Source organism: Rhincodon typus, chromosome 27 (genome assembly GCF_021869965.1).
Source record: "Rhincodon typus isolate 14 chromosome 27, sRhiTyp1.1, whole genome shotgun sequence".
Taxonomy (NCBI): domain Eukaryota; kingdom Metazoa; phylum Chordata; class Chondrichthyes; order Orectolobiformes; family Rhincodontidae; genus Rhincodon; species Rhincodon typus.
The window spans coordinates 9,160,119-9,179,010 of NC_063358.1; the positions used below are offsets into that span (position 1 = coordinate 9,160,119).

Consider the following 18,892-nt stretch of genomic DNA (forward strand, 5'->3'; position numbering starts at 1 on the left):
TACTTTGGATCCAAAAAGGAAAGAATGGACTACTTTATAAATGATGAAGGGCTGAAAACAGTGGAGGTCCAAGGTGACTTACGAGTCCATGTACATAAATCAATAAAATGTCCCAGGCAGGTACTAAATATATCAAAGAAATTAATGTGTGCAGTTGTTTATTTCTGAAGAACTAAAGTACAAGATGGAAGATCTCATGCTACAACTGTACAAATCTGTAAGTAGACCACACTTAAAGCACTGTCTTGGGTTCTGAACACCAGACTTTAGGAAGAATACAATAGCCTTGGAGGGACTGCAGCGTAGATACACCACAATGAAATCTGGACTGAAGGATTAAATTACATAGAGAAACTACTAGAGTCAAATTCCTCAACCTTAAATTGTGGAGGGTTGATCTGAATGCAGTTTCAAAATATTACAGGGAGCTTATAGGATGGGTAGAGAGAAATATTTTTGGTGGACATGGATTCTAGGATTAGGAGCATTGCCTAAAATGACAGCCAGGTGCTTCAAGAGTGAGATTAGGGAACTTTCAATGTTTCCCAATCTTTGTCATAGGATAGAATCCCTACAGTGTAGAAACAGGCCCTTCAGCCTAACAAGTCCACACTGACCCACAGAGCATCCCACCCAGATCCAATCCCCGTTAACCCACCTAATCTACACGTCCCTGAACACTACAAGCAATTTAGCATGGCCAATGTACTTAATCTGCACATCTTTGGACTGTGGGAGGAAACCAGAACACTGGGAGGAAACCAGAGCACCTGGAGGAAACCCACACAGACACAGGGAAAATGTACAAACTCCACACAGACAGTTGCCCGAGGGTAGAATCAAGCCCAGGTCCCTGGCGCTGTGAGGCAGCAGTGCTAACCACTGAGCCACCGTGCCACCCTATTTATGTTTAGAAAATTTTTCCTCAACTTGTAATTGATGCTGAATCGATTCAAAATTTTGAAATCTGACAGTGATAGATTTTTGATTGCAAGGGGTGTTATATGAAGAGAAGAGGAAATGCTTCAGAGACTCGACAAGCATAGATGGAAGCCAAATGCAAATAGCAGAAGAAGAATGCAAAATTCCATACATTCCACCCACCTGCTTCAGCAAATATCAGCTGTCCAACTATTGCATGGTTTGCAAGTCCAGGCCCACAATAGCAGAGAGGAATAAAGTCAAACTGGATCCCAATCAGGTTATATTAGATCAGCTATGATATTATTGAATGGTGGAACAGCCTTGTGGGACTAAATGGCCTTGTCTTGTTTTTATGTTTATCAATTGAAAGTGTGATTCAAACCTGAATATTTTTCTTTATTGCTTAGGACCCAAACAAGAAATGGTGTATGACTTCTGGAGGATGGTGTGGCAGGAGCGTTGCAAATGTATCGTAATGATTACCAAACTGGTGGAAGTTGGACAGGTAAGCACAGCACAGCACACAGTTTGTCAAAGAGTAAGTAAAAGATTGGTAGAATCTTACATTGATTTGAACTCATATAAAAATGCCATCCATTTCCATTAAGGCTTAGTGAAAGGTTTGGATAACTTCAGAGTCCCTCCTTACCAACAATCTAGTTGTGTTGATAAATAGTCTGATAGGACTTATTGGTACATTGAGCCTAGAGGTCTATCTGTCTATCAGTTTTAACAAGAAGACTAGATGTAGGGCATAACAAGGATTGATTTTCTCCATCTTTGTGGTGGGGAAGCTTGGACATGACAGGGAACCTATTTCCCATTTCCTATTCCCTGATGTTGTCATGTGCAATACAGTTTCTCAAGAAATAGGATCTCCCAAAATGTTTCCCTAAAAGTAATCTAAAGGTTTCAAGGACTGGAGCCTCAAGGAATTTTAAAGTATCTATGATTGTATGGCAGGAGAAGAAACCAGTGAGCGAAACCCCATTATTTTTCATCCCTTTCCCTTAGTGTGCTGTATTCCAGTCAGTTGCAGCTGGATGGTGTTTTAAACTCTGAAGCAGTTCCCAATGCAACATGAAATTTTCTATTTTTCTTGTGATTAAGTTGTGCCTTGCACAGTTTGCTATACAGTTTGTTATGAGCTCAGCTGATATTACTACTAGACAAAAGGAAGCATATGTAAGGTTTAGGAAACTGAAATCAGATAAGGTCCTTGAGGAATATAAAGAAAGCAGGAAAGAACTTTGATTAAGGAATTAAGAAAGCTACAAGGGGTCATGAAATGCCCTTGGCAAGGAGGATTAAGGAGAATCCCAAGACATTTCATATGTATATTAAAAGCAAGAAGGTAGCTCAGGAAAAGGTAGGTCCACTCAAGGAGAAAGGAGGGACTTTATGCATGAGGCCAGAGGAAGTGGGTGAGGTTCTTAATGAGTACTTTAAATCGGTATTCATCAAGGAGAAGGATATAGATGATGGTAAGATGATCAAGGGGTATGTTGATATTCTAGTGTATGTCAATAATAAAAGGAGGAGGTTGTGTTGAGTGTCTTCAAAAACATTCAGGCAGATGGGTCACCTGGGCCTGATGGGATCTATCCCAGGATACTAAGAGAGGCAAAGGGGTCAAGGGCAAACAAGAGTCAATCCTCTAAATTGCTCAAACTCTTACAATTTCTGAATTTCCTAAGCTAGCATCAGTCTTTGATTATCCTAAACCAGAAATGAACTGATTGCCCTCAATGTTTACACTCTTAATTGTAAAAACAGCACAGTACTAACAATCATCTATTAACGCTCCATGGGTCCTCTGATACATACTGGATTAGGATAATATTCCAGAAGTATTAACACAGTTAGTTTAATATCCTTCACTTAAGTAACCAACACCAAATGTCACTGTTTTGAAACTCAGGTTTTGGTCAGTGGTAGAACCCTGGATGTTGACAGGTGGGGATTCTGTGATGGTAATACCATTGAATGTCAATTGGTGATGATTAGATTTGGTCTTATTGGAGATGGTCATTGTAATTTCTTGTGTAACGTGAATGTTTCCTGGCAGTTGTCAGCCCAGGCTGGATATTGTCCAGATCTTGTTGCATTTGGACATGGACTGCTTCGATATATGAAGAGTTGCAAATGGTGCATTGTGTGATCATCAGCAAACATTTCCAACTCTGACCTTAAGATGGAGGAAAGGTCGTTGTTGAAGCAGTTGAAGATGGTTGTGCCAAGAACATATTACCCTTAGAAATCTCTGTCATTACGTCCTGGAGCTAAGATGACTGATCTCCCAGAACTGAGAAGACTGATCTCCACTAAGCCCAACCTATTTTCCCTTCTGCTGTTTTCCCAAAGAATGTTTGCTGCTGATTCTCATTGAGTCCAGTTTTGCAATGATTCCTTCATGTCATACTAGATCAAATATTGTTTAGATGCCAAGGGCAGTCACTCTCATCTCACTGCTTGAGTTCACCTCTTTGGTCCGTGCTTGGACTAAGGCTATCATGAAGTGAGGAACTGAGTTACTCTGGCAGAATCCAAACTGAGCGTAAGTGATCAGGTCATTCCTTTGCAAGTGCAGTTCAATACCTTGATGCATTCTTTTATTACTTTGCTGATGACTGAGAGTAGTTTAATGGGCCTAGAGTTGTCCAAATTTGTGTGTATAGAAATTGCTTCAGTAATTTTCCACATTGTCAGGTCGGTGCCAATGTGATAGCTGTAGTAAAGTTTGGTTAGGGGCACGGCAAATTCTGGAGCACAAATCTTCAGCAGTGCTGCTGGGGTGCTGTCAGGGCTCATAGCCTTTGCAGCATGCAGTGCCCTCAGTCATTTCTTGATATTAAATGGAATGAATCAAATTGGCTGTGATGCTGGAAACCACAGGCAGAGTCCAAGATGGATCATCCACTCAGCAATTCTGGTTAAAGATTGTTGCAAGTGCTTCAGCCTCATTTTTTACACTGATGTACCAGGCATCCTCAACATCGAGAATGGGATTGTTTCTGAAAGCCTCCTTTTCCAATGAGTTGTTTAATTGTCCACCACTATTTACAACTGAATGTGACAGGACTACAGAGTTTAGAACTGATCTGTTCGTTGTGAGATTACTTCTCTTTGTCCAGCACATGCAGTTTGTGCAAGTTGGCATGCAAGTAGTCTATATTGGAACTAGGGTTAGGTTGACACCTAATTTTTATGTGTGCAAGCTGCTACCCTCTGCACTTCTCATTGAATCAGAATTGATCCACCCTGGCTTGGTGGCATAGTAGATTGGGAAATAAGCCCCATGTTGCAGGTTGTGCTTGAATACAATTCTGCTGCTCTGAAGTTTGACCATGTTGCATAATGCTGAAGCTTGAGATGCTAGATCTGTTCAAAATCTATCCAATTTAGCACAATGGTAGTGCCACACAACACAATGGAGATTATCCTCAATGTAAAGATGGAACTTCATTTCCAGCAAGACTCCTACAGAGGAATTTAGGGACAAATACAGCTGTGGCAAGCAGATTGGTGAAGATGAAGTCTTGTATGTTTTCCTCTCTTGGTTTTTTCAGTTTCTTCAGCACCTGCTACAGACAAAATCTGGTAGCTATGTCCTTCAGGATTCTATCAGCTCAGTCAGTAGTGATGCTGCCGAGCCACTCGTGCTGATGAAAACTGAAGTACGTCGCTCAGCGAACATTCTATGCACCAATGCTTCCTCCAGCTTATGTTCAACATGAAGGAGTACTGATTCATCAGTTGAGAGGATGGGATATGTGAACATTGTTATCAGCTATATCCACAATCTACATCGGTGAGATTTGAATCCAGGTTCCCAGAAGCATTAACTGGTGTCTGGATTATTAGTCCAGCAACAGTACCACTACGAAATCTCCTTCTCTAGTGAAGATGATTGTAATCCTGGAGAGATTTAAAATCACGGATGAGAATCAAACAGCCATACTGGTGAAAGTGTAATGTAGCTTAATAGGGACAGGTATATTGGATTAGCAGAACCTGATGTGAGTTAGAATTTGCATGGGATGCTTTTAGATGTGCTCAGGTTTTCAGAGGGACAAAGTTGGGAGGCCAGGCAGACAAGTGTTGAAAGTCAAGTCTAGAGGCAACTAAAGTATGAAAAGAGTTTTGCAGGGTGTATTTCCTAATCCCCCATCTGTATGTTCATGATCAGTTAGCCACAACAAATATAGAATAATTGGGAGGAGCACACTCACCTTAATAGAGCTTATCCAGCTTTCCATTTGTTCAGATTCATGGATAGGAAGCAGGCATTATAATCCAACAATCATGCAATCAAAGACATTGCAAGTATCAAATTTTTTGTTTGTTCAAGTAATTGTGGGATGTTAAGAAAAGGTGGAAGAGTGGAGTTGAGGTACAGATTAGCAATAACTTTAATGGTAGAGTGGCCTTGAAGAGCTAGTTTGTCTACTCTTGTTTCTAAGGCATCCAGCGTCGTTAATTTTTATTCTGTTCATTTTTTTATACTGGCACTATATATGGCAGCATCACGTTCATTAACAGAGGCTCACTGGACAATTCCTGCGATGGCAGAACTGTCCATAGGATAGATGGTGGATGCCGTGCCCATCTTCTTCAGTTTAAAAGAATAAGTGGTGATCTTATTTCAATCTACAAAATTTTTAATGTGGTCAACAGGGAAGATGCAGAAAGGATGGCTGCCCTGGCTGGGGGTCTAGAACCAGGGTACACAGTCTTAGAATAAGGGGCAAGATCCTTTGGGCTAAGATGAGGATTTTTTTTCATTTTGAGGCTCATGAATCTTTGGAATTCTTGACCATGGAGGGGTGTGGAAACTCAGTCATTGAGTACATGTAGGGCAGAGATAAACAAATTTCTATATTCTAATGATTTCAAGAAGCATGGGGATAAGAGTGGAAAAATGGCTTTCAGATAAATGATCAGCTATGATCTAGAATAGTAGAACATGCTCAAAGAACTTGATGATCCACCACTGCTCCTATATTTGTAGAGTCCCAGACCAATTAGCCAGTGATAGGTTCAAATCCCATCAAGGCAGCTGAGGAATTTAAATTCAGTCAATTAAATTAAATTTGGAATAATAAGCTTATATCAGTAATGGTGATTGTGAAACTACCAGATTGTCCAAAATCTGACTTGCTAGTGCCCTTTAGGGTAGGAAATCTACCACCTTCACCTGTCTAGGCCAAATGTGATTCCAGATATACAGGATTATGGTTGGTTCTTAGCTGCCTTCTTAAATGGCCTCGCAAGCACTGCTAGGAAGTGGCTCAACATTATCTTCTCAAGGGCAATAAGACTTGGCTTCATGACAATGCCAGTGATGTTCACATCCCAAAATTGAAAAAAAAACTTGATTGTAATAGTTATGACTATTTGACAGAAGTAAGAATTAATGCATTACATATTTAAAATAGAAAGGACACAGGACAATTGAAAGTTGTGGTGCATTTCCTTGACTAGTTGAGGCTGTTTCCTATTTCCTCTGCTTCATCCTTGTTCACCTTCCTGGTGCTATGTTTTAGTCCTCCACAGGATCTTATGCCCAATCACTTCATTATGTACACTTCCTTTACTTTTCTCTTTCAACCCCTTTATGTATAAAATTTCCAAACATAACCAGCCATTCTATTAGATGAAAGGGGAGGCGAAGCCTGTTATTACTGATTATTATTCCAGACACCCAGGTAATATTCTGGGAGCTGGGTTTGAATCTTACCATGGAGGTTGTGGAATTTAAATGAATTTTTTTTTAAATCTGGAATTAAGAGTGTAATAGTGACAATGAAACCATTGCTGGTTCACTAATGTCCTTTAGAGAAGGTAATGGCCATCCCTAACTGGTTTGGTCTACATGTGACTCCAGACCATCCTCAATGTGGTTGACTTGTAACATAATTAGGAATGGGCAATAAATGCTGGCCTGGCCAGAGACTGCAGCCTTTTTGCAGTTTTCTATCACTCCAACAATTTGCTATCATGTCACTCTGTGTGTGTGTGTGTGTGTGTGTGTGTGTGTGTGTGTGTGTATTTGCTGATGTATGCCCACATGTTCATTAGTGTATTGAAATTAGACGTGACTGGTGTTGACATTCTGTATAGCATCAGCTCTAGATACGAGGCCATATTGGACAGTACAATACACAGATGGAGGTGGAAGATGGGAGGTATTTTGATGCAAAATACCAGTTGATTACCATTTTAACTTTTCTTCTTGGTGAATCTGCATTGTGTGAGAATGCACCCAAATTTTAAACAGGGTGCATGAAATGGGCAGTTTGAGGTCAGATCTGGGCAACTCTGCACTTCTCATTGTTAAAGAACAGACCAATGTTACTCAGTAGCCAAGTCCCATTATTCTGTGTCATGATTCTCAAAAATCACACAGATTTGGCACTACAAGTGGCTTCATAAATAAGTTCAAATCTCAGCAGTTTCAAATGATCAAAGTTTGACATATGTTCTGAAACATTAGGGCTACATTATATCCCAGAACATGGATCAGGAGATTAGCCAGTCAGAAACCATGATTTTCCAGACAAACAACATATTGCAAAAGATTCAACTTTCTCTAATGAAGTCCCTTCTTTTTCGAGGTTTTTTTTGCATCTCTCAATATTCTCCTTTAACGTCCTTAAAAACTGTAAACATGAGATATACCTCTGATCCGGGGACTGGTTACTAACCTCTAATCGTTTGTGACAGATTTTTAAGTAAGTGTCAGATGACTACTTAACCATGAATAGCATTGTAATCAAGGCCTCCATTGTCATTACCCCACCTTTAGGTTCATGCCCTTCCCAGCAGGTGACACTAGATTGCAGTCAGAGTGGGAGTCACAGCTGAATTCATCTCCCAAAGGCATACAATGAGACTAATTTAACAGGAGAGTGATGTTTGAAGCACACGTTAGTAACAGGAAACCTCATCCACTTGGAGATGGAGTCGAAAGTTGATACATCCAAATTATACTGAGTGTAACACTAGTTGGGGCTAGGGTGTGACACTCTGGGGAAAAGTCCTTCTCTGCTGTCTCCCAAACAAATAGGATTCTTGAAATCTTCCTTCATTAAGGCACGGTCTTCTGGTTTTCAGCTGTTGGTTTTCAGAATCCTTCCCTTTCTCAATGTTCTCCAGCATCTCCCTTGTTCCTCTTTGCTGTGGCTTCCAACAGTATTTCAAGATTCCTTCTATTCTAGAAAGTATTCGCCCTGTCCCTTACCATGCTTGCTGAAGGATCTACCAGTCTTCAGCAGTACTTTGAGCTTTTTCTCAGGGTTGTAGGCCTGGAACAGACTTTCTGCATATCTCTTATCTCTGGATTAGATATTAGCCTCCAAGGACTTTAGAAGACTGGCCTTTATGATTGAAATCCAAGTAGATCTTCTTAAATTTGAAAGTCTGCCTCAGTAAAGCAGCAAGTAGTATTTTTTTGTAAGAGAATAACCAATCTGAAGATGTTGTCTGGTGGTCTGCAGTCAAGAACAGTATGATAATCTTTGATTTAATAGTACACATTTCTCTTCATCAGTTGAGTGTAAATTTGGCAGAAATGAATCATATTTAATAGCTTGAATTGCAAACAAAATTGAGCTATATAAAGGATAAATTTGGTATTTTTTCTATATCACAGGTCAACTGCTGCAAATACTGGCCTGATGACACAGAGCTGTATGGAGACATAAGTGTTACTTTCATTAAAACAGAGTTTCGAGCAGAATATATTGTCAGAATCTTCTCACTTCAAAAGGTATGGTTCAAAGGTTTCTCTGCTGAGCAACTTCATAAAAGTTCAGAGATAGTAGGAACTGCCGATGCTGGAGAATGAGATAACAAGGTGTAGAGCTGGATGAACACAGCAGGCCAAGCAGCATCAGAGGAGCAGGAAAGCTGACGTTTTGGGTCGAGCCCCTTCAGTATTTTAACGTAAAAATTGCCATATGTTTTGACCTGTTTCTTGCAAAGTGACATTTGTGTATTCAAAACTGGAAGCAGGCCATTCAGAACCTCTTGCATGTTCTGCCAATCAATAAGATTATGGTTGTGCTGCTTGTGTTTCAAATTCCGCATTCCCATCTAACCCCAATGACCTTAGGTAGGAACAAATTACTGCAGATGCTGGAATCTGTACTGAACACAACAAATGCTGGGGATCACAGCGGGTAAGACAGCATCCACGGATGGGAGGTAAACAGATGGCTAACTGCTATGTTTCTAATCTTGTTTTGATGGGGCACCTTTTCTTTACTTAGTGGAACATCCTATCTGTTTACTGCCCCCAATTCAATATGTTATGACACAGGGACAGACAGACAATTTAAGTCGCTCTCCTAATTCCTGTATTCAAAACACAGTAAAATTAAAGCATTCAATGACCCTCAAAATTATCCCAAAGGTTTCTAACCAGACTTCGTAAATAACTAATACCAAACACCAAGGTTATAGCTTAAACAAAAAGAATTAATTAATAGTACAATAGTTTTAGCAGAACAAAGTTAAACAACAATGTAATCTAATTAATGTCTATGTTTTTGACTCAATCTTCCTTGATTCTAATCCCCACTCACACAAAACAGACACAGTTAACGGATAAATCAAAACAAAAGGAAGATATAATTGTTCACTTAAGCAGTCCCCATGATCTGTAATAACACAGGCACACGGGGTTGTACCTTGCTTGGTTTCTGAGGACACCAGTGAATCAAAACAGCTTCAAGAATATTTCAAGAAATATTCCCTTAATTCTTATAACTGAGATTCTAGTCTCTGAACTTCCAATAAGTTGATAATAGGAGGATAACCAGAGAGCAAACAGACCTCCTTTCCTTAGCTTTGGCACCACAATCTTTCTGACAAAAACACACAGTTCAAACCCGTTCAAACTTTTGTTTCTCTTTCATGAACTAGTTGACACTGGTCTCCCTGAGATGCTCCAGTTAATATCTAGTCAGAAGCTAGGAATACTGCGATGAGTAGCTTACCTCCTGACTCCTCAAAGCCTGTCCACCATTTACAAGGCACAAGTCAGGCGTGTGATGGAATACTCTCCATTTTCCTGGATGAGTGCAGTCTCAACCACACGCAAGAAGCTTGACACCATCCAGGACAAAGCAGCCCACTTGATTGGCACTACATTCGCAAGCATCCACTCCCTCCACCACCAATGCTCAGTAGCAGTAATGTGTACTATCTACAAGATGCACTGCAGAAATTCACCAAAAATGCTCAGACAGCACCTTCCAAACCCATGACCTCTTCCATCTAGAAGAGCAAGGACAGCAGACATATGGGAACACCATCATATTCAAGTTCCCCTCTAATCCACTCACCATCCTGATTTGGAAACATATCGGCGTTCCTTCACTGTCACTGGGTCAAAATGCTGGAATTCCCTCCCTAATGGCATTGTGGGTCAACCCACAGCAGGAGGACTGCAGCGGTTCAAGAAGGCAGCTTATCACCACCTTCTCAAGGGCAACTAAGGATGGTCAAGAAATGCTGGCCAGCTAGCGAAGCCCATCTCCCACAAGTGAATTTTTAAAAATCTGCCATCTGCTTGAGCACAATGCTCCAGAGATGAAACATCTTTAGAGCTCTTTGAACAAGAATCCATCTGCAATTAACTTCCAGGCCTAGCCTCATAAGCAAATACTAGTTTGTTTGTTCTCTCTCTTTTTTAAAAACAAGCTGCTGCTCACAGTACAAAGGTCAACTTCAGCTCTCCACTCACTGTTCACAGCTCCAAACAAAATGATGAAAGTAAAGGTAAAATAAAGAGTATCCACACAAATGGCAATGTGTTAGGTTATCGAAATAACTCCAAGGAAGCAACTATCCCATCACCAAGTCACATTTTATTTACACATGCACAGTATATGGACTCTGACTAACTTGATCAAAGCCAGTCTCTAGTATGAGGAGAATCACAGAGATTCCTGTTTATATCCATCAGCACAGCTCTCTGATTGGCCCAGGTTAATAACCCCAATCAAGGATCTCATGCTGAGATCCACCTGGCCCTCGTTCTAATCACTACATCCCTCCCCACCTAAGTCCAGAGATGTCGGCCTATTCTTTTTCTTGTAATTTTTCCTGGGACATTTTTGCCCCAGTTCGGGTTCCTCTGATTCGGACACAGGCAATGTTTACCAGACCATAGCCCATCTCTTGCACCTGGAGCATCTCAGGAGAGTTTCCTGCTATTCTTCAGGAGGTAGTTGTATCAAGGCTGCAACATCGGCTGCATCCATCTCAGATTCTGAAGTTTCTTCGATTCAAGACAGATGGGGAAAGCCCATGGATTCTGACAGCCTTTCTGGCTGTTCTGATGAGCCAGGTATGCTCTGCTCCTGCCCCATTTGCGAGGTAGCAGCTTCTATATGTTTGTTCAGGACTGCCTCACCTACCTAAACCTTGTATGTCACGGATCTGACTTCATGTCGAACTCACCTCTCACCCAGGCAGGGCCATTTCAGTGGTTTCGAAACTAAACTTCATCCCGTGAAGTAAACTATCTCTCTTTTTTAGAGGAGGCATTTGGCTGGCATTGGTGTTCCCACTGCCGTTTCACCCTCCCTCCTCAGGTCCAAGAATATCAGGTTTAGCTGGTGTGGATCAGGGGAGGCAATGGCCTAGTGGTATTATTGCTGGACTGTTAATCCGGATATCCAGATAAAGTTCTGGGCACCTGGGTTTGAATCCCGCCATTGCAGACGGTGGAATTTGAATTCAATAAATGTCTGGAATTTAGGATAATGATGACTATGAATCCTTGCCAATTGTCAGGAAAAACCCATCTGGTTCACTAATGTCCTTTAGGGAAGGAAACTGCCATCCTTACCTGGTCTGGCTTACATGTGACTCCAGACTCACAGCAATGTCATTGACTCTTAACTGCCCTCTGGGCAATTAGGGATGAGCTGGCCTGGCCAGCGACGCCCTCATTCCGTGAATGAGTAAAGAATAAAGGAGTCTGCTGGAGGTATCCCTGTAGATGTCTGAGAGATGGTTCTATAATTAAACAGGAACCAGGACAGTTTGGTATCAAGTGAAGCTTTCTCTAAGACTGCCTTCAATGTTTGGATCGCTCTTTCCACCAGATCATTGGACAATGGATAATATAGAGCTGTCCAAACATGCTGAATGCCATTCAACTTTAGGAAATACTCAAATTCACTGCTGGTAAATGACATCCCAATGGTCCGTGACCAATACTTCTGGGAATTCGTATATGGTAAATGATGCTCGCAGTTTTTCAATTGTCAACCCTGAGTTTGCTGATTGAACGCTATGCATGTCCAATCATTTTGAACGGTCATCCACAATGACCAAGAACATTAAGCTCATGAAAGAACCGGCATACTCTGTGTGTAACTCAGACGAGTGTTTGCCCAGCCATTCCTACAAATGTAAGAGAGCTGCTGGCAGCAGTTTTTATCCTTGTTGGCACTTTGGGCACTGCCCCACCAATGAGGCTATGTCAGTATCCAATTCTGGTCACTAGACATAAAGTCTTGCCAACATTTTCATTTTGGAAACTCCCAGATGACCCTGATTGAGTTCAGGTGGCAACCTTTACTCGGGACAATCATTCTTGCTCTCCATAATAATATGCTGTCCTCCACGGTGATCCAGTCTGACTGGGTCCAGAAAGGTTTCAGTTCTGGTTGTGATAGCCCTTTTGTTTCCCCCATCACCACCAGTTGTTTTAGTTTTGCCAGGATGGGATCTTTTTGTGTCCACACTTGGATATTGTCAGCGGTGACCAGAAGGGTGTCTAGGAAGTCTAAAACCAAAATGGACTTTTCCAGTGGCAGCACCAGGGGTGGTGTATCTGCCAGAGGGAAGTGGCTTAAGGCATCAGCAATTCCACTTGGCTGCCCGGACAGTGTTCTAACTTGCAATTGTATGCAGTCAGAATAAGAGGCCACTGCCAAATTAAACCAGAAGGTATTGGTGGCACAGCCTTGCCTTCTTTAGGTAGCCTTAGCAGAGGTTTGTTGTCCCTTACTATGACAAATTTACATCTATAAAGATATTGGTATAACTTTCTCACACCAAAAATGACCGCCAAACCTTCCTTCTCTATCTGGACGTATTTGCGTTCGACATCAGCCAAAGTCCAGGAAGCATACGCTATCGGGCGTTCCTCTCTGTTAGGCCACCAGTGAGCCAATACTACCCCAGTACTGTATGGGAAGGCCTTGCATGTTAGTACCACATCTCACTTGGTATCACAGTGGGCCAACACCTTAGATGGCGATAGCTGCTTCTTTACTTCTCTTAAGGCTACTTCTTGGCTATGTGACAATTTCCAACGCTGAACCTTTAAGTCTAAGGTTGCTAAGATGGAGGCCTGGTTACGTTTGAATGTTCTGTAATAAATCACCAAACCAAGGAAAGTCCTCAGCTCTGGTACAGACGCACGAGCCGGGACCCCCTTGATCACCCTCACTTTATCTTCCAATGGGTGTAACCTGGTCCTGTCAACTCTGTAGCCCAAGTAGGTCACTTCGGATGCCTGGAACATACATTTTTCCCTCATAAGGCATGCACCTGGCTGGGGGAAACCTTTAAGCACTATGTCCAAGTTCTCCAAGTGCTCTTTATTAGTTTTCCTGTTTATTAGCATGTCATCCAGATAAATGGCAACCCGGGGTAGACTTTGTAAAATGTTCTCCATCATCTGCTGAAAAAGGGCGCAGGCTTATGTACCCCAGTTTTGAATATTGGTACAAACCCTCATGGGTATTAATTGTGCATACTTCTTGGACTCCTCATCTAGTTGCAATTGCAGGTATGCTTGACTCATGTCCATCTTCATGAAGGACAAATCCCTACCAGTTTTGCGTACAAATCAGCTATACAAGGGATTCGATGTCTATTCAGCTGTGAGGTGCAGTTTACCATTTGCTTAAAATTCCCACAAAGGCAAGCTGACCAGGCTTCATAATTGGTACAACTGATCCTGCCCAATCACAAATTGTTTGATGATTCCTTCGCTTTCCAGACTTCTGATTTCTGCTTGTACTTTTGCACATAATGCAAATGGCACTGAGTGGACCTTGCAGAATTGGGAATTGCTTCCTGATCAACATGTAGGGTGGCATTAGCTTCTTTGATAGTCCCTACACCTTCCTGAAAAACCTCCGAGTACTTAATTAGGACTTCATTCAGGCAGCCATTTTCTAATTGAAAAATGTTGAGGCAATCAAGGTGAATCTTGCTCAACAAATTCCGCCCCATCAAGCTTGGGCCCAAACCTTTGCAACAATTAGTGGTAAGTGCACCAATGCCATTTCATTGGAGACTGGAACCAAGGCCATACCTTAACCTGTAAAGGCTCCCCAGTATATGTTCTCAGTCTGACCGAGGTCTTGCACAAACCTAAGGGTTGGAGTCCAGAGTGCACCAGTATCGACCTCTATTGGAACCAGGTGACTATTTAACTAGACATTTATTTTGATTGGTTCTGATTTGGATGTTACGAAGCAATTTACCTGTTCTAAGCCACACGTAGGTGGACTTTCTAGGGTATGCTCTTCCCTGGATATTGGCCTATGAGTTCTCTTACTCAAGTCAGGCCTCATAAGCCTCCTTTACTGACTTGAGTCTGCATACTGGCAGCAACGACAATGAGTTGCCGGCCTGGATCCTGAAGAACTTATTAACTAGTTGCTGTGGCTTAGCTTTGTTTTGGGCTTTTGCTGTGGGCTGACCTAGAATCCCTCTGCTTAGGAAATGTCCTGTGTGAGGCTATGTGATTGCCTACACTCAAGAGGTATTCCCCAAGCTCGGTCAGATAGATGAGGGTGTCCTCTTCCATTGGGATACCCTGTAGTTCACATGTTCCACTTGCTGCATTTTCCAATGATAAAGCCAGTTGTAGTGCCTGTTTGACATCCAGTTGGGCTTCAGCTGGTAGGCGCCTTTGCATGCTTACATCATTAATCCCACGTACCAGATGGTGTCTCATTCAAAGTTAACCCAAAATCACATGCCTCTGCTAGTTTTTTTAACCTCATCAAAAATCAAGATATGGATTCCCCTAGTTCTTGAACTGCTGAACGAAACCGATCATATCTCAGAATTAGAGTAGCTTCGGGGTCATAATATTCCTTCCTTAATCTGTCAACTCTTGAAAGTTTTCAGTATCTCGTGCCTCAGGGAAAGTTAGGTTCCCAATAACCGAAAAAGCCGCAGATCTACAAGCAGTCAGAAGAATTAATCATTACTTTTCATCTGCCCCATTGTCATTTGCCCAGAAAAAATAACGCATTCTTTCCACATACTGGGTCCAGCCTTTGATGGCAATATCGAACAAGTCAAACTTCTCAAATAAAGGCATGATGCCAGAAATGCTTACTCCACCTCAAAGTCAACCATTGTGAGCAAATTTTCTTCAGGAGCATACTGTTTTCTCTCATTGCTGCTGAAATAACTCCAACGAGGCAGATATCACATCACCAAGTCAGTTTTTATTTACATGTGCACTGTAGATGGACTCTGAGTAGCTTAGAGCCAGTCCCTCGAACGAGGAGACTCTCTAAGACTCCTGCTTATATCTGTCAGCCAGAGCTGCCTGTTTGGCCTAGGTTAACAACATCAATCAGAGATCTCATGCTCAGAGATCCACCTGGCCCTTATTCCAATCACTACAGTATTGCATAATTTCACTGTCCTGTATGATTCTTTTATAACTGTGAAGCATGACCATTCACTTTAATCCTTTCTCCTCTGTTGTGCCCCATTTGTTCTGCTAACATGTCTGGCCTCATGCAACCTTAATATACTGGATTAATTCAACTATTTTTCCTTCACTGCATTACTTCCTCCAATTACTATCACACGTAAGATTATTTAAGCTGTTATTTTAACTGGCTTTCCCCTTTCAGTTTCCAATATTAGAATGACATCTTGTCATGAACATACTTTTCTGAGGCATGCAAGCACATAGTGCTTTAGTACAATCAGCCTGCTACCTACTACAAATGATCTAAAGGACACGTTTTCTGATATGGTCCACCAGTCATTGGGACATACAGCCTACCAGCACTGAAACTGATATCACATCACCTGTTTGCTTGGTAGGCAAAATGTCATTTTGGATTGATAACAGCATTCTGTTAGTGAAAAAAGCCACTTGTGACAGCATGAGACAGTGGCTCCACCAATTCTTCAAATTTTTGAGATATCTTCCTCTTATTGTGCACCATTCAGGGTCAAAAATAGTAGACAAATGTCCTTTCATTAGTTTTGTAATATACAGCAAGTAATGATTTGATCAGGCTAGCTATCATCATGCAGCATAATTTTAGTAGGCCTTCTCACAGCTTACACAATGAGCAGATGATTAGAATCCTACTCGTGATTTTGCCAATGAGGCAATGTAGTGTCTGGAAGTGTAGGAAGCCCAACATGTATATTGACCAATGAATCAAGGTTTTCTATATATCATAAAGGAGGACACATTGACAGATCCTTCAACTAATACGTCAAGGAAAGAGAGCTCATTTGATTGCTCAATTTCAGTGTCAAATTAAAGAGCAGAATAGAGTTTTTTAAAAGAGAAATATAGCGTATGCTGTAAATCTGAAACAAACAGAGACACAAACAAATTTTGGAGAAACTGGGCAGATCTGGTTGCATCTGTGGAGAGAAATGGTGTTAGCACTCATTATGAAGAGCCATTCTAGACTTGAAACATTTACTCTATTTCTCTCTCTGCAGATATTACCAAACCTGTTGGGTTTCCCCAGCAGTCTTTTTATTGTTTGTTTTCGAATTTATTAAGTTATGTAAAAAATTCTTTGATGTTGCTGCAGCTTCAAATATCACAAATATGTTGTCTATGTATTGGGCATATCCAGGTGTAGGACATTAATGGTTCCTCCATCAAAGATACATTGCATATGGTAACCAACAAAGATATTAGCAAGAGTTAGGCTAGAGGGGATCACATCTCCTTGGGTGTACTTGGTGTCATTGAAACTGAACTCAACTGCCTAAGTTGCTAAGTTGATGATTTCGATGCACACAGATTCAGACACCAGTGGCACATTTAGATTGCCATGGTATAGTGGCAAATGTCAATGACTTCTTTGAGGGGTATGTTTGTAAATAAGTTAGCAATGTCAAAAGACCACATGAATATGCTATTGCTGTCAATATGTAGGTCTTGAATATAGTTTGTGAAAATGAAGGAACCTTTCAGAGTATGTGGAAAATTCATTTAAAACTGGTTACAACAGGTCACACAACTATTTGGCCAATTCATGGTGTGCATAGCCATTTATAAGTAAAATAGAATATACATGGAGCTATGAGGGTGAATCCTGTCATGTATCACCAGGCAGAATTATACCAGAAACCATCATCAGTCACCATGATCAAAATGTTGCACATGTTGCATAGCTACATATATTAATATGCAGGTCCTACATTTTATGTAGGCTGTGTCTCCTGCCACTCCTGAAAGGTTCATATTGCACATGCAGAAGGTTCTGCACATGCACAGTTTGTGATACATTCTGCCAGTGAAAAATGCCCACACCTGGATAAGCAGAATGAATATGAGTTAATGGGCTGGAATGACATTACTGGCAGGGATACTTCGTGTGCGTGTTTTCAATATGCATACTGAAAGCATTTTTGAAGGTGTCAGCAGACATTCTCTTTCATGTAGGCAAAAGGATTTTGCCTGTACATTATAAGATTCTCAAGGAAATAAAGGTCATGAAGACTGCCAATTTCTGTTGCAATCCCAAGTCAATACGCTGACCAATCAGAGTCTATCTGCCTAATCTGAGATCTAAGATTGACGGATAATTGTTCTTGCCACATCTCCCTGCGAATAAAGAACCAACCAATCAACACCCACTTCTCTTGCTGTCCAGCCTGTTTCTTGCATCATAGTCCCCATGATGATAAGATGAAAAGTCTGGACTTCTCCTCTTGTCTCCTTTAGCAATATTTAGGGTAAAAATATTAATCTTAGACCCAATCCTCTTCTTTTCAAATTGGAGGTAAGGTATTGTGTTAATTGCTACTTTATGTGCCTTCACTCTGGAGTCATTAATTAGTCCTGCCTCATCACACCACAACAAATCTAATACAACCTGGTCTCTGGTCAGTTCCAGAATGTGTGCTGCAGGGTGTACGGTGGCTTAGTCGTTAGCACTGCTGCCTCACTGTGCCAGGACCTGGGTTTAATTCCAGCCTCAGGCAACTATCTGTGTGGAGTTTTCACATTCTTGCCATGTCTGCGTGGGTTCCTCCAGGTTTTACAGTTTCCTCCCATAATCCACAGATGTGCAGGCTAGGTGGGATGGTCATGGGAAATGCAGAGTTACAGGGACAGGATGAGTCTGGATGGGAAGATTTTTGAAGAGTTGATATAGACTTGATGGGCTGAACAGCCTGCTTCCATACTATAGCGATTCAAAGAAATAATCTCAAAAGCATCCTGCAAGGACTGTTCCTCCATGACACCCCGGTCCACTTCTCTGTCACTCTGAACACTTCCTCACACATCCATGCAACTTTCCCATGCAATTGCAGAATGTGTAACTTGCCTATTTACCTCCTCCCTCCTCATTGTCCAAATCCCTTAACACACTTTCCAGGTGAAGCAGTTTTACTTGCACTTTTTTTAATCTAGTCTGTTGGATTTGGTGCTCACAATGCAGTTTCCTTCACATTGGCAAGACTAAATACAGACCACTAGGCTGCTTTGCAGAGCACCTCCATTCTGTCCATAGGAATGACCCTAACTTTCCAGTTGCTTACCATTTCAATAAGCCACCTTGTTCTTTTAGAGATTACAAGGTATAGAGCTGGATGAACACAGCAGGCCAAGCAGCATCAGAGGAGCAGGAAGGCTGACGTTTCGGGCCTAGACCCTTCTTCAGAAATGGGGGGGAGGAAGGGGGTTCTGAAATAAATAGGG

General features: G+C 41.5%; 1 protein-coding gene across 1 annotated transcript in view; it reads left to right on the forward strand.

Moving 5' to 3' along the window:
• The window catches only part of LOC109924299 (receptor-type tyrosine-protein phosphatase U-like), a 289,829-nt gene that overhangs the window by 223,442 nt on the left and 47,495 nt on the right, over positions 1-18,892 (forward strand). Inside the window, exons 20-21 of the mRNA XM_048612922.1 lie at positions 1,332-1,429; positions 8,579-8,695. Coding sequence (XP_048468879.1) covers positions 1,332-1,429; positions 8,579-8,695 — 215 coding nt within the window. The remainder of the gene's footprint in view (positions 1-1,331; positions 1,430-8,578; positions 8,696-18,892) is intronic.